The sequence below is a fragment of the Acomys minous genome (assembly GCF_964271855.1).
Source record: "Acomys minous genome assembly, chromosome: 2".
Classification (NCBI taxonomy): domain Eukaryota; kingdom Metazoa; phylum Chordata; class Mammalia; order Rodentia; family Muridae; genus Acomys; species Acomys minous.
The window spans coordinates 67,943,947-67,970,999 of NC_140484.1; the positions used below are offsets into that span (position 1 = coordinate 67,943,947).

The 27,053-nt window shown below is 48.3% G+C and overlaps 1 protein-coding gene and 1 long non-coding RNA gene across 3 annotated transcripts in view; one reads left to right on the forward strand and one right to left on the reverse strand.

The window, feature by feature from the left end:
• Positions 1-27,053, reverse strand: part of HTRA1 (HtrA serine peptidase 1) — a 52,186-nt gene that overhangs the window by 13,280 nt on the left and 11,853 nt on the right. For both annotated transcript variants that reach the window (XM_084772703.1, XM_084772704.1), the window contains exons 2-3: positions 10,918-11,017; positions 10,353-10,557 (exon numbers count right to left, since the gene is read on the reverse strand). In XM_084772703.1, the coding sequence (XP_084628829.1) occupies positions 10,353-10,557; positions 10,918-11,017 (305 nt within the window). The remainder of the gene's footprint in view (positions 1-10,352; positions 10,558-10,917; positions 11,018-27,053) is intronic.
• Positions 23,257-25,967, forward strand: LOC311592388. Its single transcript, XR_014777397.1, has 3 exons — positions 23,257-24,647; positions 25,131-25,325; positions 25,760-25,967. It is a non-coding gene; the product is annotated as an uncharacterized lncRNA (long non-coding RNA).

Sequence of the window (27,053 nt, forward strand, 5' to 3'; positions counted from 1 at the left end):
TGGCCTCAGGACCCCCAGAACTTGCCACCCACCTATATAACTTGCGCACTGAGCCAACTCAGCTAGGGAAGTAAAGCCTGGCATCTCTCCTTCCCAAGGCTCAACCCGTAGATGATGGATGACCTCAAAGGCTTCGGCATTACCACTTCTATTCTGGGATATGTTGGGTACCTAGATCAGAGTAGAAGCTTTCTTTGCCTGGCGATCCTCAGAGCACACCATCAGTCCTGTCACTCCGAGCCCTGTATAACTCCCTGCCCTAAGATCTGTGAAGTACGGCAATAACCCAACGCCAATGCCTCTTCCAGGCATGGGATATAGTTACAATCACTATGAAAAGAAGAGGGAGATGGGCAGGGTCAAAAGCCCCCGTAGCATGGTAGTAGAAAAACCAGGGGCTAGCCTGAGGAAGACTAAGGAGAAAGAATCACCTGAGCCAAGGCTCGAGGCCACCTAAGCATACACCATTTTTCCATTGGGTATCTAGGACAAGACCCAAATTCAAAGATCAAATTGGAACAGAGGCCTCAAAGCACAGGACCTTTCTGAGCCCAGGGCTTATAAATAAATGCACAAATCACATGTCCGTAGTCTATCTGCCAAGTGCACCAAGAGTTGAGATGCTTAGAATTTAGATTACAGAAGAAGGGTATGAACGATGGCAAGGCCAAAAGTATAACCTTGGCAGGGTCAAGGATGGCTGTGCTGCATGAAGGAATGAGACCAAGGAGCTGAGAGGCCAGGGCAGGAGGGACCTGCTATGTGGGTACCGAGACGACCCAATGTATCCAGGCTCATGAGATTGGTGCCGCTGTGTTACCAGCATCTATTTCCTCATCTGACATGCTATTGGTGCCTAGGGATGTAGGACACATGAGAAGCTGGTTAGGAGGGAGATGGAAGATGTGAGAGCAATGGAAGGAGATGGGAGGAGAAAGAGAATGCAGGATGAAAAAAAAGAGAAAGAATATAAACAATAAAGTGCAAGTTCCTTCCCCCTGTTTATGAACACCACCATAATATTTAGTCTCCTGTGAGATATATCAAGAAATGTTTGCTATTTCGAATATCCTCTTGCTCTGTTTTAGACCACAAAATGTCAACAGCTCTATATGGGAGCCAACAGCCAGGGGCTCCTGGAACCCACAGGAGAAGAAACAGGATGTTGATAAAGCCTCTCGATACATCAACCCTTTGACCACAGACCTCAGGATAGCTGCTACTTCAATGTCCGGTCACGGCAGATGCTCAATAAATTCTTAGAAAAATTAACAAACAACCTTAAAAGATCTATTAGGATCTTAGAAAGGATGTGGATGGTGGGGGAGGGGGGGAGGGGCAGGAGGACTAAGGCCTAGCATTTTGCCATGGTAACTAACATGAAATGCCTTGGTTTGCAATTATCTATAAAGTGTTTTTGCTATAAGATTTCAGGGACGTGTGTAACAAGTGTCTTGTCAATTAGTGTGTTTATTAGAACAATCAGTCCTCAATCTACCACAAGGTCTTACCTCACCCTAACCATACAAAGAGTTCTGGAAAGTTCAGAAACCAGTTAAGGGAAATTGTGTCCTGTGTCCAGAGGATTAAGAGCTCTTTTCACTCTGGGCCTCTTGGGAAATTGACTACATACATAGAAGGCCTTGGATATTCCCAGAAGAGGAGCAGGGGAGGCAACAAACCGAGGCCAATAAGAAGCATAGACAATACAAAAAGATAACGGCTAAGCAGAAACGCTGGCCTTGTGGTCTAGAAGTTATCATAGGCTCACTGAAAAGGGCCCATTTGCCCATGGTTAAAGATCCAGATCATCCAGGCTGGACAGGAAAGGAGAATTAAGAAGCTTCACTCACCATCTCCTACCTGTCCTTACGGCTAGCTCCAGGCAACCCATCTCACCTGGACTGTCCCTTCTGCAGATGAGCTCCCCACCTACGCCACCTACGGAGCCATCTGACCTCTCACGGATTCTTGCCCTTCTTCCCTTTGTTGCCCTCACTCCACTGCACCGCCCCCCCACCTCCACCCCCACCCCCACCCCCGTCTCCCACACTAATCTTCAGCTCCATGGCTTGTGCCCACTGTTGCAACACGCACAGAGCAAGCAATGTTTGGCCAACACGGGTGTTCAATAAGCATATACAACACCAGCAGATGAGCAAGGACCCAGAGGAGCTTAACGCCGGAGAGTAACTTATAAAACATCTTGTAGGAGCTGGAGAGATGGCTCAGTGGTTAAGAGCTCCATCTGCTCTTCCAGAGGTCCTGAGTTCAATTCCCAGCAACCACATGGTGGCTCACGACTATCTATAATGTGATCTGATGCCCTCTTCTGCAGATAAAGCACTCATATGCAATAAATAAAATAAATACATCTTTTTTTAAAAAATCTTATAATTCTAGTAAAGTCCTGTTTACCAACACCACAAAGAAATGACAGACTGACACCTCTCTCTCTCTCTACTCAGTCAGTCTGCCAAAACCAAAGCCTCGTTTCCAGAGAGGCAAACTCCTCCCCAAAGAAAGACAGGTGGAGTCAGCTTCACTGTCTGCACTTCTTTTGGTCCCTTGCTGTTTCACTTGGTACACGTTCTTTCTAGACACTTCCTGTTCCCTCAGAATAAGGATTCTATCTGTCACTAGTGTTGGCAAAGCCTCGCTGCGAAGCACTGGAAAGCAAATATGTCTGGCTTCCCTTGCCATTTGGTCTCCAGGCCAAGTATGCAAGTCCTTTGGTACGGAACGAAAGCAGCTATCTAATGAACAGGCATGGGTGTTCTGATAAAACTTTATTTACAAAAGCACATGGGGGTCAGATATGGACAAGAGGCTACAGATGACCAATCCAGACTCTAACACACAGACTTGATCATGACAATTGAGTAGACCCCATTATGTCTCCCCCTCCATGAGAAGGGCAGGAGAGATTCCCGGTGAGCAGAGACTTGCTTTGCCTGAACCATAATATTCTCCCTCTGATTCCCTGCAAAGAGTGCCAGAGCAGAAAAAGGCATTGCCATATTAAGAGAAAAATGGAGCCAAAGAATTTCCTCAACCATCAGCGAAGTTCTTGAAACAGGGCCAGAGAACACACAGGGCTCCCGGCTCTGAGTTTTGGAAAGTGAAATATTTTCACATGCTAAAATGAACTACAATCAAAACAGGGAGCTGAGCCGCCATCCACTTCTGGACAGGAGGCTGGCACTGCAGAATAAAAGCCACCTTCCACGACCCTGTCTGCACTTCTTCCCTCATGATACGCATGCTCACACCCCAATTTAAAAAAAAAAAAAGGCAAAAATCAATCAGGTAATAATGACAGCTTTGTCGTATCAACAGGATCTGCGGCATCTTTGACAACTGCAGCAGAAGCCTTCCTACTTCCAGGAGAGAGGGCCACACAAAGAGCAACACAAAAGCCAGATAGGAAGGGAAACATCCAGAAGATGCACAGGCTTTGGTTATCTGATTGGCTTTGGAGGAGCTCATGGGGCTTAGTCAGCACTCTCTAACAGTCAGGTTGCCTGAGGAGAACAGAACCAGCGTGAGTCACATCCAACTTCAGGCCGCCCTGCCTCCCTGGCTCCAGCCTCATCCCAAGAGGCCGCCTGGGCCTTCCTCCCTCGGATCACCAGAGGCCACTCTCCACACCCTGGGCCAAATTCTGAGAGGTTTAGATATGAAAGCCCCAGTACACACACACATACACACACACACACACACACACACACACACACACACACACACACACACCACCAGTGACCCTGCTCTGAACTCCGTGATCAAGCATCAGTCTTCAGGTCCCGTCAGCAGCAGGCTCAGCAGTAAGAGGACCCTCAGTAAACAAAACCAACAGTACCCAGAGGCTCTGCCTCTGCCACTTCAAACAGGGGCTGGTGAGCCAAAGACGGCCAGGCACCGTTGTAGGCCTAAGGGGAAAAAGAAAACCACCTCAAGCCTGGGTAAAGGCTGTGTCCAAATATTTACCTGGTGGTTGGCGTCAGGGAAGAGAACCCACAGGAAGACTCATTGCCTCATCAACACTCTTGAGGTCCCAAGACCAGAGGCTCAGTGTACGCCTCGCTTGGGCTCTATCGGGCCAAAGCCAGAAGTGGGAGGCCAGAGTGCGCAGTCAGCGACTACACAGTCCTCTCATCTGAAACTGGATCCGAAGAGCTAGGTACTCGGCACGGTGTCTCTCTGGATCCATCACGCTGGGAGCTGTGGGCCTGGCTAATCTCTGAGAAGATGCTGTTGTCTCTGTTAGGGTTTCCCCTGGTCATGGTCTATACCATGACCAAAAATCAAATTGGGGAAGAAACACTTTATTTGGGGGCCTACACTTCATTATCACTGCTCATCATCAAAGGAAGCCAGACAGGAACTCAAACAGGTCAGGAACCTGGGGGCAGGAGCTGAAACAGAGACCCATGGAAGGTGCTTCTCGCTGGCTTACTCCCCACAGCTTGCTCAGCCTGCTTTCTCATAGAACCCAGGACCATCAGCCCAGGGATGACCCCGCCCACAATGGGCTGGGCCCTCCTCCATCAATCACTAATTAAGAAAATGCCTTACAGCTGGATCTGATGGAGGCATTTTTCTCTATTAAGAATCTCTCCTTCCAGATAACCCTGGCTTGTGTGTTGACCTAACATAAAAACTTGCCAGCACAGCTGTCCAGCACCCATGACCTGACCCGAAGGCCACATGTAACGTGTCCCTCATGCTCAAGCAGAGGAATGTTGAGTCGGAGAAAAACAAATGAAGAGCTGGGCAAATGGCTCAGTCAGCAAAGCACTCGCTACGTGGGCATGCGGGCCTGAGCTTGATACTCTGAACCCACACACACAAAACAGCTGGGTGCAGAGGCGCACACCTGTGATCCCAGCACTGGGGAAGTAGAGATAAGGGGGTCCTTGGAGCTTGCTGGCCAGCCAGTCTAAAAAATCAATAAGCTCCACGTTCAGCAAGAGACCACACCTCAAAGATAAGGTGGAAAGCAGTTGTGACCTAAACACAGCGAGACAGACAGACAGACAGAGAGACAGAGACAGAGACAGAGTCAGACAGAGACACAGAGACAGACAGAAACAGACAGACAGAGAGAGAGAGAAATTGAAATCAAGTGAAACTAGGTACAGGGTCACATGCCTGACATTCTAGGTATCTGGGAAGCTGAAACAGGAATACCACTTGAACCCAGCAGTTTGGGGCTATTCTGAGCAACATATTAAAACATACACACACCCCAAAATGATGGTAAACTACACAACTATAAACAGTGACAATTTTCTATTTAAATGAGGAAGGAGAGCAACTACAGAATGTATGGAATCTGGAGGCTTGTCCCTCCCATGACGGGGGAGGGGCTGAGGGGACTTGGATGTGTGGGGAACTACTCTAGGCAGTGAGTCATGCAAAGGACGTCCCTGGAGTCTAACGCAGGATGTGATCGGATACCTGAAGGACAAAGGAAGGCCAGACGAGAGGAGAGCTGTGCAAAGATGGCGAGGAGTAGGAGGATGAAGGAAGGGGCTCCAGATCAAGTCAGGTGGTCCCAGGACGAGTTCAGGACACTGAAACGGTGGTCCTCCGCCTTCCTAGTGCTACAACCCTTTAAAACGGTTCCTCGTGTTGTGATGACCTTCAACCATAAAACTACTTTGTTGCCACTTCGTGACTGTAACTTTTGCTGCTGTTCTGAATCCTCATGTAAATATCTGACACTCGACTGCCCCCTCCAAGGAAGTTGGGACCCACAAGCAGAGAATGGCTGCTCTGAAAGAAGGTTGACATAGACTGGGTGGAACCGCATCTGAAGGAATCAGTACAGCTGGAAAACCAGCTGTGGGACAAAATTTCCCTCTACCTTCTTAACACGTTCCCATATTTCTGCCCATGCCCCTGCTCCAGGCTAAAGACACCCAAAAGGCTCACTTTTTACATTTCCCTCCATCTCTCATGAGCTCTATCCTCTTATTCAAGTCCCAGGGGTGTGGGGGGGGGGGGTGGGGGTGGCAGAGGGAGGAGACAAAAAAAAAAGGAAAGAAAAGAAAAAAAACTCCCTTTGGATTAAAGTTAAAAATATTCCATCCACATGGCCAGTGGCTCGTGTTAAACACATTTGGAAGTAGTTTGTATCCCAAGCTGAACTAGTTCGCCCTCAAAGCTGCTTTCCATTAAAATGTTTACATGTGTGACCCCACCCCCACCTCCAGACCAACACTGATGCCATTGAGGACCCTTAGTTTCAGCTCTGGGACAGGAGCATCCCAGGAGGCCAGAGGGAAGACCCACAGGGGTCACCTCCCCTTCACAGCAGGCTGCCCCGTGTGAGCCTTTCCCACTAAGTTCTTTAGGGTCTCAAAATGCAGCAAGCGGAGTCCTGTGTCCACATGTGTCAGCTCAGCAGGGAGAAACGAGAGTCTTTTGGTCACAAGCCCAGAAACCTCTCTGGCAACTGCAAGGCAAGCAGCTTCAAGCCCTTAGAGATGTGGGTGGGAGGAAGTCGAGAGACGCTGGGAAGGCCCCACTCTGTAGTACAGTGGCCTTACACAGTGGCCTTTGCATGAGCAGCCGCCATCAACAGTTTGCAATTTTAAAGGGCAGCATATGCTTGCCCTGCTTGGGTCTTGGGGCTTGAGGCGCTATGGCTTCCAGCCCCACCCAGGCTGTCTGTTAGGGGAGGAAACCATCCGCCCAAAGGAAAGATGGCTGCTGCTCTCAGGGGGAAAAAAAAAAACAGAAAGAGATTCGTATCAAGAGGACAGTGACATGAGACGTCCACTGCATAAAAGACATGTTTAATAAGGACAGTTTATGTGTGAGTCATAGACAAACCTTCAAGCAAGCCCATGATGAGGATAGCAAACTGGGCCCTGTCACCAGGCCCTGAATTAGCTTACGGATGTGGTCATGGTCCCACGCTAGCTTCACTGGGCAGTCCTTAAATGGCTCTGGGGAGGTCCAATCATAATCTCACAGGACAAAGCGCCCTTGCAGATGCTGGTCCCGCCTGAAGCGTAGGCTGACCTTGAACTTGATGTTTAGGGGAGTCTGTCCTTAAGCCCCTCAGCTTCCTGCCTCCACATCCTCCCTGCCTCAAATGCTGAGGCTGTCTGCCTTCTCTGCCCTTCTCTGACCTGTTCCTTTGTTGCTGCCCACCAAGCAAGTGCCTCTCCCATCCACAGCCCACCACACCTTAATTACACCACACATTAAGGGGTAGATCCTGCTGGAAGGCAACTCACCTGGGTGGCCAGTTCCTTCCTAATCAAGCTTTGTTATGAACCAGACTCTCCCCGAAAATAACTTTCATCAGAACAGGGTCAAACAAACAAACAAAAAAAGGGAGGCTAGTCGCCAGAAATCAGGCTTTGGTGTGGGTGGGTTTCTGCAACCTAATAGCCTTTCATTTCCAATTCCGTTTTCAAAAGCTACAACAGTTCAATTTTACATTTCCAAACACCCTTGGGGGGGCAGGAGGCGGGGGGGGGGGGGGGGGGGGAGGAAGCACGTGTCAAACAGGCTTCCTAAAGAGCTAGAGTCCTAGAGACTGAAATCCTTCATGCAGCTCCTCTGTTGAGAGCTTTCACATTTTGCCTGGACATGCCAGAGGTGACACGAGGCTCCTGCCTCCACACTGGCTCAGAATCAGAAAAGAACATCCCTGGGCTGGAAGCAGTCGCTTGGTATGCACCCAACGCATTCCAAACATGAAATTACTTGAGGAGACAGCTCACACACACAACCACACAGGCCCAGGCCCTGCCTGCAGATGGCCAGGAGGCTCCCCCCCAAGTGCTGGCTGTCTTCCATGAGCTCAGCAAGTCTGAAGGTCCTGCATGTGGCCACTGGCTGTGCTATTTCAGCCAACCTTCTTCCGGTGCTGCATTCTAGACACCTCGCTAGCCGCCGTTTGTAAATGGAGATGTGGCGATCTTTCCACAGGCTATTTAAGGCCAAGCTATTCCATCTCTATGTCCCTGTGGTACCTGGAATCTGCAGCCTGGCTCCGAGAAGGCTAAGTAAGGGTGAGAAGGTGCAGGTGTGGTCTCTGAACATCCTTTCTTCTTTTTATGAAATGGGAACAACACAGCTACTCTGCATATTAGAGGATGCTTAGATGTGAAGGCGGAGCCTGACCCAGTTGTCTTGGAACCAACAAACACGTTTAGAAAGATGAGCTGTTGATAGAAATTCCACAGTAACTTAGCAGAAACAGCACACAACTGTGACCTCACTAAAAAAAAAAAAGTCGCCTACGTGGGCACAGAGCCCTGTATCGACTTTAGCCTTCAGCCACAGGCGGAATAGGCCAGCGGTGGGGGTTTTCTGAAAGGCTGCCCAATGCTATTTTAAAAGGGATAATAAAAAAAGGGGGGCCAGAATCCTGCTGCCCCAACAATACACTGAGCTTTCTGCATCCAAGATTGATAACACACAGTCGGACTTCACGCGTAGCTGACTTCAGTCAGATAAGAAGCTGAGAAGCAAGCAAAATCATCACAGAAAGATGCCATCCTTCCTTACCCGCCCCACCCAGTGTCTTTTTCTGCACCAACCACAAAGTTCCCACTGACCCCTCTACCTTCTAGCTGCAGAGATTTCCAAGGACAAGAAGAAAACAGAAACCCCAGCCTCTCCAACGTGTGCGAAGATCACATCGTCATGTGAGCTACATGAGGTGGACTGGGACTTTTGCTGGTGATTCAGTTAGAACTGGATTTAGTGTCAGGCATGAAGACTTTGCTAACGAGGGGTAGGAGATGTGGCTCAGTTAGCAGAGGACCTGGCTAGCGCTCATGAAGCCCTGGTTTGACCCACAATACTGAATAAACCTGGCTCAGCCATACATGGCCATAGTCCTCACATATGGAAGTAGAGACAGAGAAGTCAAAGGTTCAAAGTCACCCACAGGTGCTTGAAGGCAACCTGTGCTATAGGAGACAAAAAAAAAAAAAAAAAAAAAAAAAAAAACCTTTGCTGAGCAAAAATGACTGCAAACAATATTAAATAAAAAAGCATTTTCTCTTTTCCTTTAATAAAACAATTTTTGCTGGGTATGGTAGCACATGCCTTTTAATCTCAGCACTTGGGAGGCAGAGGCAGGAGGATCTCTATAAGTTCAAGTTCAGCCTGGTCTACAAAGTAAATTCCAAGACAGGTAGAACTTGAGACCTTGTCCCAAAATCTCACTCACACACACACACACAATCAATCAATCAATCAATCAATCAATCAGATAGGACTAGACCTATATATACTCCAACAACCCCCAAAGGGATTCCATATAAACATTTCTCAAATTGAGCCCACTCTTGCTATGTCTTCTTTTTGTACCTGGCCCTGCCTCTAAGTTACATGCTCATAGAAAATCATAATTTGGGCAGATATTACATTCTAACCCTTTTCAGGGAACCGTGTGTTTAAAGTATTAAAAGCTTAATGGGGAGCTGGAGAGATGCCTGGGTGGTTAAGAGTGCACACTGCTTTTGTGGAGACCCAGTGTCCCAGGGACCCGGTGTCAGGTGGCTTTTAACCCTGTAACCAAAGCCCCAGGGTATCGATATCTCTGTGTACATACACATACAAACACAACACATAATTAACCCTATTCCATGGACCCGGAGAATCCAGGACTCCTCAGTGGAGACAAACACAACTTTGTAACAGGCACGTCACCATCAGGGGCAGGAGTTTCAGTCTCACCCATTCTCCTCTTTGCAGCCAGCTGTTTTATAAAGATACAATGCCACTTCAAAACCCTCTGATCTGAGAGCCGGCTTCTTCCAAGGCCTTCTGGAGCCCCTCCTCTCCCACCAAGGCCCTCTTTGGTGAGACCTGTCTGGCCCTGAAGCTTCGGTGGTGGTGGTGGTGGTGGTGGTGCTGGTGCTGGTGGTGCTGGTAGTGGTAGCGGTGATGGTGGTGGTGGTAATGGTGGTGGTGGTGGTAGTGGTGGTGATGGTGGTGGTGGTAGTGATGATGGTAGTGATGATGGTAGTGATGACGGTAGTGATGATGGTAGTGATGATGGTGGTAGTGGTAGTGGTGATGGAGGTGGTGGTGATGGTGGTGGTGGTAATGGTGGTGGTGGTGGTGGTGATGGTGATGGTGGTGGTGGTGGTAGTGATGATGGTAGTGATGATGGTAGTGATGATGGTAGTGATGATGGTAGTGATGATGGTGGTAGTGGTAGTGGTGATGGAGGTGGTGGTGGTGGTGATGGTGGTGATGGTGGTAAAGTTTCCAGGGTTCCAGAGAGCTCTGATTTCCTCGCCATCCCCACGTCCGGTCTCTGAGACCTGAGCTGTGCAGACCGGAAAGGCAAGCTAGCCTCAGATGCTTCTCACCTGGTGGTCAATTTTGATAAGTGCGATGTCTGCCTTTTCATCCACATCCTTGATTTTGGCTTCGTAGGTAGCTCCATTTTTCAGCTCAACCTTGACCCGGTTTTTGTTGGTCACCACGTGGGCATTTGTCACAATCAGTCCATCCTCAGACACGATAAACCCAGACCCACTGGCCACTGGCACCTCCCTCTTGGAGAAAGGGAGCCTGCAACAGACATTAGTTGAGTCTGAGCACTTCAAAACCCACACTTACACACACAAGTAGATGATTCTGCGAGAGCAACCCGCGCCCATCTCTTGAGAATTTAACATTTTAAAAATAACATTAAGCCACTTTTTGGAATGTATCAAAAATATTCCACTTAGATAATATTCCCTGGGAATCTCTTCAGAGCTAGAAGTTATTAAAACGCTAACAGGGCCAAGATGATAGATCTAAATAGGGAAATTTTCCTACGGCAGAGAACTTGATCCTAACACGGGAACGACATTCCTGGCACTTTAATGCGCTTTCAGTAGCAGCTCTGTGTTATTTATTAGTGTGGGGGAAAGGAAGCCTCTTTACTTGCGATACAGTTCAATGTGAACCACAGCAGGAGCGATCTTCTCCACCACATCAGCAATAAAGTTGTATTTGTGACGCAAACTGTTGGGATCTTCTTGCCCTGAGGACAAAAGCAAAGATGAGCCGGTTTAGTGACGGTGGCCTGTGCTGAGGCCTGGAACCAGATATGTGTTAGGGGGAGCCAAAAATGAATTAAAACATCAACACACACACGCGCACGCGCACGCGCACACGCACACGCGCACGCGCACACGCACACGCACACACACACACACACACACACACACACACACACGCTTCTCTGGAAGGGAAGCAATCGTTCTCTGGGCTCTGCGCTATTAGTAAGAACTGGGACCTTTCCAGTCCTCTTATGACCCAGCACAGCTGCATGGCTCCAGGTTCCCCAAGAAGTTCCAGGGCATCGGTGGATTGTTCTTGTTCCATCAAAGTTTGCAACTGGACATAACTGGGCCCAGAGACATGCAAGGGCCAGCTTCCTATGCTAGAAGGAAGCGAGCCTCCATAAACAAGGAGGCCTGTGGTGCCCTCTTGCTCCCCCTCAGCCTGGTTTCCCTCCCTAAGCTGCTTGATAAAGCCATAAATCTGATCTCTCTTCCCATGGTGTGATGTCCTGAGGTTCAGAAAAAGACCGCAACTTCGTGGGAGACAAACTGATTTGACAAATTCATGGCAGAAACATCTTATTATGTCTGCTTTCAAACCCTTTTAATTTTCTACTTTGTTGCATACTTCGATAATGGGCATTGTTACCATGTCGTCTTTTGGGGAAACTGAGGCAAGAAATTTCTCCATGGATACTAAATGGTCTTAAAAACAAATATAGATAACAGGAAACACTGGCAAGCCCCTCCCCAGACTATATCATTTCATCTATAGCAGTACACTTCTTCTCCCAGGTTTCTAGGTAGTTTGATTAATCAGTGTGTCCCCTTGAATGCCCAAATAAAAGATGGAACTACGGGAGTGGAAACGTTCCTTCTCAACAGAGTCTGGTGAACATCACCGAGAGACAGCTGTAAACCAAGAGAGCATCTGGGCTTCCTGGGACCAGCTTCCTGGGCAAGGACCAAGCGGAGGTTTAAGTGCAGCTGGCCAGCAACCAGAGGGCACGTGGTTGTTCTGAAACCACCAGAAAGTACAGCTCTGGGACTCCTGCCCTGAAAAATAATTAACTCGCTTCTCCTTTCTGACGTGCTGTATTAGGCACAAGGTGAACTGCTCACACCAAGGTGGACACAAATACGGGATTTCAGGCTCCAGCGAGAAGCAGGTGTCTTCCTCGGACATAGTCGGGAAAGTGGCTCCAACATCTGTTTACCAGGAAAGCTACAAGGATCTGGCCCTACACACATGAAGGCCTAAGGCCCATCCTCAACCCACAGGGTAGACTCCATTTCACTGTCTCTGGGATGAGTTGTGTGTGTGGTCTGCTCCTTAGGGTCTGACGCCCGATTGGAACTCTCAGTCTGACAGGAGGCATCAAGACAAAGAGCGAGAGCACGGCTCTGGGAACGGGCACAGGGATCCTCCATTCGCCAGATGAGGTGGAAGGAGCAGGGAAGATGATCAGCCAGCTGCCGGCTTCCATTGCTGTCCACAGAGAAACGAAACAGAAGCAAGGAAGCACAGGAACGTCCACTAATTGCTCAAAGGTGGACAAAATGTGACCCCTGGAGCAGAGATGCGTGTCCTCTGCACCTGCAGCTTCAGAGCATCCTTCCCATGTAAAGGCAGCGTGCTGGAGGGGCCCCGTCCCTGTTTCATTTAACCGGAGGGAGCAGATGCTGCCGCCTCCTTGTGTCTACAGGCACCCTGGTGTCCCTGTTGCTTCCATCTCCACTTCATTCCTCTATCCTCCTTGTAGAATGGTCAGCCCAGAGACAGACACCCACCCCATAGACAAAGCCAGGCTTTCTCTGCCAAAATCACCCCATAGCTGGAACCAGGCTGGCTCTGCCAGAACCTGCTCTCCCAGGGAATACAGAGGGATGGAGGTTGCTGCATCTAGACCTTGGAAGAATGCCAAACACTAGCTCTGCCCTCTGATGGTCATTGATGGCTCTGGGCACCGTACCCACCGCTGTGTGGCCTCGGTCACATCACCAGACTCTACTCCTCGGAGCTTAGTCCCTTGTCAAAAAAAAAAAAAATAACGTGAAGATAAGAGCACAGAACTCAGAGTTGGCTTCGCTGGATGAGAATGTATGATCTTCTGCCCACAAAGTTCTTGATGAAGGCACGGAATGCATGTAGTTCAAGAAGAGAATGGCTGCTCAGAGGAGGCTCCGGGCGGATAGGAGCACTTCAGACATCAGTGAACCAGCAGGGATAAGAGGGGCAGAGGCGCAAGCTGTGCAAACTCAAGCGGGTCCTGGAGCTCCCAACAGCATCACTAAGGCCACTCCTGCACTGGTCTGATGGGTAGAGCCTGTGAGAACAGGCTCGTTTTTCTAATCACAACCTGTGCCTGCCTCCCAGCTCACAAAGTTAAACCCACCGCTTTGCGGAAGAGGCCAGTGGTTGGGTTTAGTACACGATCTAGCCCAAATTGTAGCCCAAGTGGGCATCAACCCCAATGGAGCAACCCACCAGAAGGCAGCAGCAAGTCCAGCACACACTGAGGAGCAACACACACACGCGCGCACACACACATACACACACACACACACACACACACACACACACACACACACGCATGCGCACACGCAAACACACACAAGCATTGCTCCCTTAACATGGAAGGATGAAAGTCTGTGGAGCCAAGGCTAGCCCTTCCTAACTCTCCCATGGCTATACAGAGCAGAGAGCCAGAGCTGGCTGCCCTGAAGTAATGGACCATGCACAATGAGGCAAGAGAGGAAAATAAAAGGCATGGAGGTGAAAAAGGGAAACATAATTGCCTCTAATTCTATTCCTAGAAAACTCTTAGGAATATAAGAATAAAATACCAGGATAAGTGAGTTTACCGGCACCATAGGAAAACAGGAAAACACAGAATCTGTGAGATTTTGTATAGTTAGCAACAAACAATTGTAACAAAAAGATATCATAGTGACAAACTGAAAGTATTGAAAAAAAATACTTGGGAAATATTAACAAGGTTGTGCAAGAACTGTTCCTTGAATGATCCAAAAGGGTGTCCAAACAAAATAAATAAGACCTAAATAAATGCAGAAAAATAGCAAACTCAATGTTGCTAAGTTTTCAGGTCTCCCCAGTGGGAAGTGTACATTAAAACACACCTCCCATTGAAAGTCTCAGGAGTTCCGGTAGAAACAGATAGCTTACATCTAACCTGTATGTCGACGTAAAGGGCGGCGATAGGCATAGAGAGTCTCCGGAAAGAAAACTGATTGATTGCAACAGGACTTCGTTTTTAAACAAAAAATTCTAAATAACCACGAACGGCGAGTGGAAAGATGAGTCACGGCAATTTACAGAGACAAATCTTTCCACTTAGCTAATAAATATTTAGTGCTACTGATTGTAACACAACAAACGGCCCATGAAGTACAGCTAACAATTGCTTATAGCGTTATGAGCTCATGGCTGCCAGGATTCAACCAAGGAAAGCAAACTGCCGGTCTCTCTCCTTTATAAACCCCCTAGGCACACCACTCCATGATTGTTAAACCCTCCGAGCCCATCGTCTCTGGGGTTTTACAGACAGTCTGTGTTAACCACTTTCTTTTATTTCTTTCTTTATATTTTTGAGACAAGTTCTCTCTACATGGCCCGAGTTGTCCTGGGACTCATTGTATAGACCAGGCTGGCCTGGAACTTACAGAGATTGCCTCTGCCTCTGCCTCTGCCTCTCTGCCTCTGCCTCCTGGAAGCTGCAATTAAAGGCCTACAAGATTTCCCTTGGTCTTTTTCTTTCTTTCTTTCCTTTTTTTGGGGGGCTTGGGGTTAGGGGTATTTATAGGCTCAATTTTCTTACCACTTATATTTTATTATGAACTTATCAAATGAGCATACCTCCCTTATAACCTGACTAGCCTAAACCTGAAGAAAAGATTAAAGAACACAAAAATAAAACCCTCTGGGTATCAGTTCCCAGCAACAACTCTCCTGGCACCATCAGCAGGATTTTTTCTGCTGGAACCTGGAGCAACTGGAACCCAGAACTTCAGCCGGAGCCTGGAGCCTGGAGCCTGGAAGTCTTCACTGGAGCAGTTCTCTTGAGGAGTGTCTCAAAAGCCAGTGATGAACAACCACTCAATCCAAGTCTCCAAAGACCAGGCCTCCTCAGCTCCAGCTGAGGTTCTGGGTTCCAGCAGAAGAAATCCTGCTGACGGCACCAAGAGAGTCGTTTCTGGGAACTGATACACAGAAGCTTTCACTTTTGTGTTCTTTAATCTTCTTTTCCTCACGCTTATGCTAGTTGGGTTATCAGGGAGGTATGCTCATTTGATAAGTTCATAATAAAATATAATTGTTAAGAAAATTGAGCCTACAAGTGGCGCTCAATGTGGTTTGGGCATCATGGGTAACTTAACTTCTAATGTTGTGGAGGAAGATAATGGTTATCAAGATATAGTAATGCTCTTTCAGGGTGTCGACAAAATCGCAGCTGCTGTTACAAAGTCCTTTCTTGCGTTATACCCAGACGGTATTTTTTGTTTTTTCTTGGTCTTTTTACTGTATAACATTTTTTTAAAAGACCAATAAGATGCAGAAACTGGAAGGGATCAGTAAATTCTATCGTTCTGGAAAGGATTGCAATTGGCAGCACAACTAGAAAATTTGAAGGTACAGGTTGAGGCAAGTGGAAAACAAAAAGCGCCTTTGATAAAGGAGAGAAACCTGATAACCGAGAGCAAGTGTTTCCCACAATTGCAGGTGCCCTGCTTCACAGACCAGGCAGTCAGAACACATGTGTGCAGAAGGGGGCAGAGAGAAACAGAAAATCGGAGAGGTTGTTAAAAAACAAACAAAAACAAGAGGAACAGGACAGCAGAAAAAGAAAAGAAAAGGGCCTTTGGAGAAAAATGTTCCCATAGAGGAGCCCTCCAAAGTCACACAGTGACCATCAGCTTTTCCAGTTACTGTAAGACACGTGCCCGTTCGGAATGGTGCTGAGGGTTATGATGAGATGGCATGGAGTCCAAAAGATATGCTAGATTTAAAACATTTCAAGGAATCTGCCGTCAGGTACAGATTACATTCTGCTTTCGTTAAACAAGTGCTGAGTAACTGGGCCACACAGCAAAGGTCTGTTCCCCAAGATTGGAAAAGTTTGGTTTCAGTGGTATTAGAAGCAGTGCAAAAACTGCGATGGTTATCGTGGCGGTGAAGGGGGAGGCAGAGAGGATAGAACCAGAAAATAGGAGACGGGAGAGGAATGTTGGTAAAGAGCAATTGCTTAGTGAAGGGCGATATGCCGACTTAAGACAAGTCCAATATGATGACACAGTAATTGAACAATGTCATGTTGCAGTCTTAAGAGCTTGGGACATGGTAGAGGAACCTGGTAAGGTAACTATTCCCTTTACTAAGGTATTTCAAGGGCCTGGGGAAGCCTTCACAGAATTTTTGCAGAGATTGGGATCAGCGTTAGATAGAGCAATAGCAGATGCTGACACCAAACAGGCACTGAAACTCATTATGGCACATGAGAACGCTAACACGGAGTGTAAGAGGGCCGTTAGACCCTTAAAGGAAAGGGGAGTGCCATTAGATGAATGAGAGAGAAACAGTCAATGTTAGCTTCCCAGAACATCAAAACAATATAGTAGGTCAAGCTGTGGCCAAAGGTCCCAGATATCACAGCACCCGGTGCTTTAATTGTGGCAGACTTGGTCATGTACAAAGAAACTGTGAGGTTAAAAGTTTCAGACCTCAAAATAACACTCAATCTGGAGTAAATGATACCCCCAGGGCAGAACAAGGAGCATCTGGCCATGATGATTACGAGGTGCCAAGACTTCCTGGGTACGGTAGCTAATGTGGGAAAGGAAAACATTGGGCTAGAGATTGTCAATCCAAAAGAGACGCGCAAGGTAATATTTTGCCTGCAGGAAATGGCAGGAGGGGCCCAGTGTCTCAGGGCCCCATCGACAACAATACAAGCCGAATTCCCCTGGCCAGTCCAGAAGTAACGGGCTCCCAGGAAAACGGGAATTAGGTATTAGTGACCTAATGTATGCTACTGAAGGCAGCACAGCCTTGGATCTGGCCTCAGATATATCTATTACATTATCTCCACAGGTTGAATGTTACAAATTAAGTACTGGTGTTTATGTCCCTTTGCCTCCAGGGACAGTGGGAATAATTCTGGGGAGAAGTGGGTTGACTTCTCAAGGTCTTATTGTGCATCCCAGTATTATAGATAGGGGTTGTAAAGAGGAGATCAAAGTCATGGCATGTGTAAAGAAGGAGATGCAAATTAATGCAGGGGAGAGAATTGCTCAGCTGTTACTGTTTTCTTATATTAAGGGCAAAGCCGCTACAGTAGAACAAACAGGTGAATTTGGGGGTACAGGAAAATGGGTGTTCTGGCAAACTGTGCTTATCTCTACTGCTGATGACAGACTGACCGTCCACTATGATCAAACCTGATACTGAGAAATTAGCTGCCCAACCTTGCAGAGATTAGGTGGGCCAGTCCTTCAGGATTCCTGGTTCTCTGTCAGATGCTTTGGGCCGGCTGGATGAAGGCAGGATGCACTGATGACAGAGAGGAACTTGTGACAGTCCAGAAGCAGTCTGTCAGATATTTTTGGCCAGCAGGCTGAAGACTGGATGCCCCGACAGTGGAGAGGAACTTGTGACTGTCCAGACAGTCAGCTCTCTGTCCTGTCGATACTTTTGGAAGTTGCTTGCCTTCATTTCTTTCATATTAGGTAGTATTTCCTTCTGGGGTCTTTGATGAGGTTCCCAATCTGAAGATGCTTCTGTTCCTTAAGAAAAGGGCAAGGTGGTTTTTCGTGCAACCTATCACATCCTCCTACGCATGGTAAGTGAGTCTCGATATCTAGACAAGCTAGTCCAGTGTAAAAGGCACGTAAGTGGTTGTTATACTGTTGCTTAAGGGATTTTCACAAGGTGAAAGCCTACACACATGGTCAGTACAGTTAGAAGTGTCTTCCATGCACATAAGATTACGTGTGGGGGTTTGTGTGAGTGTGTGTGTGTGTATGTGTGTGTGTGTGTGTGTGTGTGTGTGTGTGTGTGTGTATACATATATAGAGACGGGGGCAGGGACAAATGATAGGTGACCAGTGAAGATGGCATCATGACAGTGATGTAGCCCATGGGTAGAAGGCAGGACTAGCACACCAGAAGCTTTGCCCTCCATCCTCAGCACTGCCTGACATGGGATGGTAGGTCACCTAAGTCTGTAATACCAACCACTCTAGGTGGACGTCAAGCTCACACTCAGCTGCAGCAGTCTTTGGCCCACTTGGGCTACTTGTCCAAACAGCAACAACAATAAGTAAATTGACAATAGATGATTGACAGCCAAGGAGCTCCACGTGTGGCCAGCTGACTCCGTGGATGAGAACCCTGAAGACACACACAGCTGGCTATTTGACATCAAACATAATTATGTATAACAAAACTGATTGCAGTAAAAATGAAAAAAAAATCACAGAATCTTTTTTTTTCTTTTTGGTTTATTTTTAGTGTCTCTCAAAAGAAAACACACACACAAGCAGGTATGTGTCTTAGATATGTGAAAATGTGTGCTTCTTTCACCTTTAAGGCAGAAATGTCACTCAAAGATGAGAGTGGAGCCAGAGAGCAAAATCTTGCTGGGATTGATGCCACGATTCTCAATGTCTGTTTCAAGGCACTCCAGAGCATACCGCGAGTCCATGGGATACTTCCTACTCCTGGGAAAGCAGGCATGCCCAGCATCTAGTGGATATCGTGCAAATCAGTTTCAAAACTTGTGTCACCACATTCCTTGGATGAGCCCCTATCTCTGCAAGGTGAGGCCTCTGGTAGTTACTTTGGTAAAAGGAACAGATCACAGAAAACTTACTCAACACTGAAAATGGTGGAAGTAGTATTCAATTTGACTGTAATACTGGAAAGGTCAAGGGTCATTAATCTCCTTTCCTGTTGTTATGGTAAATACCACAACCAAAAGCAACTTGAGGGGGAATGGTTTCTTTTCTGTGACTGTTACAATCCATCCTTCAGGGAAATTAGAGCAGGACTCAGGCAGAAACCACAGAGGAACTCTGCTTGCTGGCGCGCCCTCCCTAGCTTCCCCTCAGCTTCTTTAGCTCCCTTACACAGTCCAAGACTTCTTGCCTAGGAATGGTGATGCCCACAGTGCCGTCCTAGATCAACTAGCAACCAAGAGAATGCCCCACAGACCAGTCTGATTAGTAATCAACCAGACTCCCTCAGATAACTCTGGCTTGTGTAAGTGGATACTGGAAGCTAACCAGGAAAGTTCACCAAAGAGGTCTACACATGCCATGCATAGGAAACAGCAGTGATTGTGAAATAAAAGGTAGTTGGTTTTTCCCTAATGGCTACTACATTGTTAGGACAAAAATACGATATTTGGGTATCACCGCTTGACAAATGAGACTCTGGTATTCTTTTGGCCTGGGAATGTTACAAAAAATTTACTGTGACACAACTGTCTTCTAGGAGGAAGAGAGGATACACTAAGACTGTTATAAGCCAGGAAAGTTCGGGAAACTCCAACGGCAAGGAATCCCACCGGTGTGAAAGATGCAGAGCAGAGATGATGTACAGTGAAAGTCCGCAAACAAGGGTTGGAGAGATGGCTCAGAGGTTAAGAGCACTGGCTGTTCTTCCAGAGGTCCTGAGTTCAATTCCCAGCAACCACATGGTGGCTCACAACCATCTATAATATGATCTGATGCCCTCTTCTGGCCTGCAGGTGTACATACAGGCAGAGTACTGTATATATAATAATAAACAAAATAAGTCAGCAAACAAGGCCCCATGTACCCTGGCAAGGGCTACAACAAAGCATTAACATGTGGAAAACTTACAGAGATAAAACCCGTTTATCTGCTGTGGTTGCTTAAATATTATGGGCTGGATATGAAGTATGCCCCTCAAGGCTCATATGTTGAAGGCCCGATCTCCAACTGATGATGGATCCAATCACTCAAAGCCTTTAGCTCCACCAATGAGCTAATCCACCAATGAAGTAATCATGTGGTGACATCACCAGGAGGAAGCAGATGGGATGGGGTTGAAAGGAGATCACTGGGGTACATCTTCTTAAAAGATGTCTGGTCTCCAGATCATTCCTTTTCCCCTCCCTCCCTCCCTCCCTCCCTCCCTCCTTCCCTTCCTCTTCCCCCTCCCCCTCCCCTTCTCAGCTGGCATGAGATGAGCAGACCCTTCCTCTACCAGTTTCTGCAAATGCTTCACAGCCCGACCAAATAATGGAGCCAATTAACCATAAATCTTTCCTCCCTGGGCAAAGGAGATGTAACTCAGTCAGTGCACACTGCTTGCCTAACATGAGGGAAGCCCTAGGTTGCCGGTACAGTAACTGGTAATCCCAGCAGCGTTCCAGGGAGGCAGGGGCACCAGAAACTCAAAAGTCACAACACCAGCTTGGGATTCCTAAAACCTTGTCTAAAAAAAAAAAAGCAAAACAAAAAACACTTTCCTCCCTTAAATTGTTCCTATCAGGTGACAACACATTAACAGAGATGTCACAGGCTCTGTCCTTCTGTCACACAACAGCTATCCCAAGTGACATACTGCCCAGAGAGCCCTACAGCCCAAGGTCTCTGCTGTCATCTCAGAGTGCTTGCTTAGCCCAACGCTGCAGCCAGTGCCTTGCAACAACCGCAAGCAGCTTAGTCCTGTGTTTCTGAACCTTCTAAGAATTTTAGTCTCCTCCCTCTCACTCCCATGTCACTCTCACACAGTGTCCCATCCCAGATCTTGTACTCACACCCATTTTGCTTCCTGCCTGGAATACTTTATTCCCTACAACTAGTCAAAATCCCACCCAGCCTTCAATAGCAGCAATTAGAAATAGAAAATTAGGCAATACCAGCCAATAAGACTTATGTGCTTAAAAACAATGCTCGACACAGATGTTTCCTCTAGTTTTCCCTCAAAGCCTTAGGCCTGAATCTATACAGAAGGAAACTGCAGAACTGGACTAAGGAGATAGCTTCATTCATAAGCATGTTTGCCTAGCATGTATGAAGCCCTGGCTTTGGTCCCTGGTACCTCACAGTAATGCAAGTGTGGTGGGACTGCAAATGACAGGAGCGTCAAGTCCAAGGTCATCCTTGACTGTGTATCAAGTTTAAGGAGGTCTCATATCTGCTCTCCACCTTTCCCCCCCAAAAGCCTTAGAGCTGGTGAGTGGCACAGCAGGACACTGAGTTGTGAACAGAGACTTCTAGCTTGATCTCTGCATTCCACATCAGTAGCCTCCCTTCTCAGCCTCAGCTTTCAGGGCTTTACAAGCCATGCCACTGTGGGAACTCGACTCACACTCCTGGACTGAAAGACCGGGGCCAAGATGCAAGTCCAACCGTCCAGCCTTCGCTTCCAGCAGGAACAATCCAGCCATCTAATTTCTCTGATAAACACAGCTAATTTGAAAAACAGAACGCAGTGTATTCGAGGGAAAAAGAAATGAATCCTCCTTTATTCTGAGGGAACGGCCTGTTCCCCAAATTCAAATCAGTTGCAAGTACAGATTGATCAACCCTTGGGCATTTTAATGCCCTGTCCTACATTCAGCACTGGCCATCATCTGCAGGGCCCAGGGCAAAACAAAAATGAAGCTTTTGTTCAAAAAGATTACGAATCTCTAGGCAGTGGCGGCAGAGCATCAAAAAAGGTGAGACCCTTCTAACTGTAGTTACAAGACCCTGCGGGACTAGATGGGTCCATGACGGAAGGGGTCATCAGTCTGCCAACATGTCAAGTTCACCTGATTTTAAAGCTAGAGGAATGAGAAACATCCCATCTCTGTGAAACCCAGGAGCCCACTGACCATCTACAGGGCCTCACACAACATCCACCTGCTGCCTCCCTTGTGCGTGGTAATCTACAATGTGGGTCGTGCGCATAGGCAGAGGCAAGCTATACAACCACAGGCAGGGCCCTCAGATGGGGGGGGGGGGGTTAAGGGGGGAAGGGGAGGGCAGGGTGTTCCTCTACATCACACTGGGAGAGTTCTGCTGGGTGTGGCCTCTAGGGTCCCTCCCAGATCTCAAGCCAGTCATTGGTAATTTTCCCCTCTGCTTTCTTCAACTCCAAATCCTTAGCACAGGCAGTCACGCCTGAACTCATATCTGAAAGACTGCAAATCCAAGCACAGATCAACTGAGCCAGAAGCCAGGATTCAAGAAAAGGAGAAATGGGGGGGGGGGGGGAGGCAGAGAGGGGAGGATGAAAAGACACAGGGAAAGTGCCAGGGCCTACTCAGCAGAGGGCCAAGGGAACAGAAGGCCTGGACAGTCCCATGAAGGAAAAACATCCTCCTCTCTGACACTTTATGTTCAGAATGGCTTCCTTCTGCCATGTAGGGCTGGCCAAGTAATACAAGTCACTGCAAAGGGCCTAGGATGCCCTGTACAGAAAGTGGAGAGGGAGGCCAGTGGGAAATGTGTGCTGGACGGGCCCCCTTGACCACCACCTGAGGTCTAGGAGGCCCTATTATCTTGGAGGTTGCCATCTGGAGCCCTGGCTGCTATGAGCCTGCCCAGGAGTCGGGGAAAAGAAAAATCTTGCCCAGGCTCCCCGCAGACACAAGGAAGCACTCTTCCCCCTGGCAGGGCAATTATAAACAACCCAGGCAAACACAGCAAGCACCCTGCCGGTGTGGAAGAAATGAGAAGTGATCTTTGGGAAAGGCCTAGTGTGTAAAGGACATGCTCCGCAGCTGTCACCAGCACCCTCCCACAGACCATAGTCACCATGTGAGGTCCAGCCTCTGATGCCATAGCCTTGAAATGCCAGTGGGCCTTAAATACAAATGTCACCCCACCCCCACCCCAAGTCCCCGCTGAGATTCTACAGCCAAGTGAGTGCATACTGGGTGCGTTGTCTGTCCTCTTCTTCATCTTTAAGCTGCCCAAGAGCCAGGTGTTGTATCTGATATCTTGGTCAGTCCGAAGCATGACCTAGTGACAAGTAACTACGAAGAGCTACTAAGCCAATGCAGGACCAGAAGAAAAACCACACCCCTACTCCAGGGGCCCATCTGTAAGTGTTCCCAGCTGCTCCATTCACAGTGCAGCATCTGTGCTGGAGTACAGGGCAGAACGGGGCAGCTGGGGGCCCGGGAGTGCAACTTCAGACAAGCCCCAGACTCCCAGCTCAAGGCAAAGTTGTCCCAGCTCAAGGCAAAGTTGTCGCGAGTGCACTGCCTGCTCCCTCCCTCTCTTCCCATTCTCTTTGAGTGTCAGCACACCCACATGAGCACATGTGCATGGAGGCTGGAAGTAAGCCACAAATGGTATCCCTCAGACCAGCCATCACCTTGTGTTTTTGAGATGGGGGTCTCCCACTGGGACCTGGAGCCTGCCAATTTTGCTAGGTTGCCTGGCCTATCTATCCTGCCTCCACCTCTCCGGTGCTGGGATTAACAAGCAGATGCGATGCCACCCTGCCTGGCTTTTTTTTACACAGGTGCAGAGAGTCAGCTCAGGTCCCCAACACTTCTCTGCTGGGGTGGTTGTACCTGCGCTAAAAGTGAGACACAACAGAGCAGGGAGAAGGAGCAAGCTGTGGTATCAAATCAGCTATCACTAAGTGCCAGAACCAGCCAGGAAGAAGAAAGCACCTGGGACATCTGTGCACAGCTCACCAAGTCCACACCTCGGAACTCGCCTTGTCGGGGTGGAACCCAAGTAGCTGAGACCCAAGGCAGGTGTGGGTGGCATGTTGAGACGGGACTAGAACCTGCGGCTGGGGAGGGAAAGGCATAGATAGATGGAGGGGGGTATGCTGTATAAATCATGGAGGGGAACAGCCAAGTTGTCCCACCCAAGAAAAGCTCCCTTTGTGAGAGTTCTTGCTGAATTTGAGAAGGGCCCGGAAGGCCAAGGCAACCGTCCAGATTAGCAGAGTGGGGAGGACGCTTGGAAAGCTCTAAGGAAAAGGCGTGGGCCTCAGGGAAACTTGCGGGGCCTCCTCCTCTGCCAGTGAACTTGGACAGCTTTTTCTGAGGGGCAGGGAAGTCTGTAGGGCTGCTGCATCTAAAGTGAGGAAGAGATGGGGGTCTCCTGTTGTAAACAGATGTGCCTGAAGGAAAAAGAAGGAAAAATAAGAAAAAGCATAACCTGGCAATCACAGCACAGATGCCCCACCGGGATCAGAAGGCCCGCACTCAGCCTGCGTGGCTGTGTTCTGCAGGTCCCGCACTGTCTAGCTTCAGTGTCATCACCAGCTGCCGTGGGTCCAGTGCTGGGTCTGAGGTGGGAAGGCAGCGGAAGCAGAAAGAAGACCTTGAACATTCCAGAAAAACAAGAACCCCTTTTCTGAGTGGGGCTGTGATTGTAAATTCCAGGTGGTTGAGAATGGAATACGGGCAAGAGGAGAGGCGCCCAAGCAGAGAAAAAAGATGTGCAAAAGGTCAGAGGCTGAGCAGAGGCGGGGACAGCCAGGGGACAGCTAAGATCAACCTGCAAACAGAACCCTGTGCCATCATCGGGGACTGCCCGAGGACTGATGCAAGAAGGAAAGAGGAAAGACATGGTCCTTAGTGTCCAGGATGTGAAGTTTATGCAGTAAGTATTTTGCCCACTGAGCAAAATTTTTATTTTATTACTTTTATTGAGGGGGAGGGGCAAGGTCTCACTACATAATCCAGGCTGAATGTGTGGCAATCCTCCTGCCTCTGCCTCCCAAATGCTAGGGTGATAGATTTGTGCAATCATGCCTGGCTCCATTTTCTCTTTCCTATGATGAAAAACTTTAGGGGAGGGCACACTGGATGTGGCTCCGTTGGGAGTTATCTAGTGTGCACGCAGCCCTGGGTCCAATCCCCAATTCAGGAGATGGCACACCCCTGTGATCCTAGTCCTTAGGAAGTGGACGCAGGAAGATCAAAAATTCAAGACCAACCTTGAGTCGATAGTGAGTTCAAGGACAACTTGGATACTTGAGACCTTGCAGAAAGAAAGAAAGAGAGAAAGAAAGAAAACAGATTCTGCCTTTGTCTTCTGCGTAAAATTCCTGAGCGTTTCCTGTGACCTCTTTCTTTCCTCCAGATGAATAAAGAAGGAAGAAGAGGTGGAGCCAGGGAGCTTGGCCTTGATTTCCAGCCCACACTGGCACTTCCAAGCATTGGCAGACCCTCTTTCCGGTACAGTCTCCCAGACGGCTCCACACGTGGGAAAAGCTTGCCCTATGCCAGAGCTCAGGCTGTGATGGCTGGGGGTGGCGCAAGAGACTGCTTGCAGGAGGTAGGATGGGGGGCGGGGGGCAGGGAGCGGGTGGGGGGGTAGGGGTGGCAGTGCCAGGTGCCCAGACACTCACAGCAGGTAATGCAAAGGGGGCTGGGTCACCCAAACAAGTCTAAGGCTGTCTCCCTCACCTGGCCACATCAGGACCCAACTGGGGGCACCTGGCCAGCTGGCCTGCAGCCCCTAATTGTACTGTGACTCACAAGCTCAACCTAATTCTGTAGCTTCGGCTTTCCTGGGGAAAGGTGCCTTTTACAGAAGCATGCGTCTGTGCTGAATGATGCTTTCATTGAAAAAATTACTTCTCAGTCTCACGGGCAAGAAAAAAAGAAAATGGTACTAATTTTGTTTGTGTGCCCATGGCGAGTGCTTGGGGTAGGTCATCTTTTTTAGACATCTCTGAACACCCAGCAAGTGTCTATTATTAACTGCAGGGAAGGAGCTGGCAGCTCAGTTCACACCATCTCCATCCACTGTGCCCTGATAAGCGGCTGGCTCCGGTCCTGACCTTCACAGATTTCTCGACTGAGCTCTCTTCCTGCTCTGATTCCTCCGGTTGTTTTGTCTCGGGCAGCCTGGGTGTTCACCCCTGAAGCTCCAACCTCCGGAGCAGGGCTGGGAGGTGGGGCCCAGGAGGCTGCTTCTCTAGAGGTGGGGGTGAGGGGTATGGGGGAGATGGGGGGGGTATAGTTAGAGCCCAGGGAGGAGATGGGAAAATCCTGCCTCCAAGAGGCCAGAGACTTCCAACACCCACTTGTTAAGGAGCTGCTGTTTCGATGGACAAGCCAGACAGCAAGGGGGTGGGGGCTTACAAACCTGAGCCACACACCAGAAGGAAAGGAAGTCTCAAGCAAGAAGTGACAAGAGGCCCTGGGTCCAGAAACAAGGCACTTCCTTTTTCTAGACCTCTTGCCTGTCAGATGAGGTAAGAGACTAGCCCATTGCCGACATCCTCTTTATAGCTACAAAGAAAGTTATATGACCAAATAATAAGTCTGAAAGGTACAATTCCTGGTCTTTCCAATGTGAGATTCTCAACTTTATGGACTACTTATGGCTTCCTGTGGTTTGGGTACCAGTCTCCTCCCAAATAAGCACTAATACATAAAAACTGCCTGAGCAGTTTGGACTTTCATGGCTGGGATTACGTGTCCCCAGCAAGGAGAGCTGTCTTGCCATAACCACACAATGAGGAGATTTCTTTCAGTCATAAAGTGATCACATGATGCCAAGTAACAGGCGCCAGTCACAGCGCATCATGTTATAGGATTTACAGAAAATGTCCTCAAAAAGCACATTCCCAAAGAGAGGAAGTAGGCTGGTAGCTGGCTAGAGCCAGACAAAGGGAAGTACAGGGTGACTGCCAACGTGCGCTGTGCTTATTTTGGAGGTAATGAGAATGTTCTGGGACTAGGGGTGATAAGTCCACGGCTCTAAGGACATATAAAAACTCTGTATGTGAATTGTGTCTCGAAAATATGTCATTAAAATAAAAATGAATGAGGTCATGCTTTTATTTTCTTTTTGAATAGAACTATCGAACTAGAAAACTAAATTTACGTGGCTCACGTTACCCTCCTACGTGTGTCCAAAACATCTGAATAAACACATTCTTCGCTTTTCAGAACAGAAACAGTTTGGCCTTAGTCCACATCCTGGAAAGAGCTAGCATCTAGACAGTTCCATGGAGTGAGCCCTGAGCTGGACTAATAATGTCCTTGGACCCTC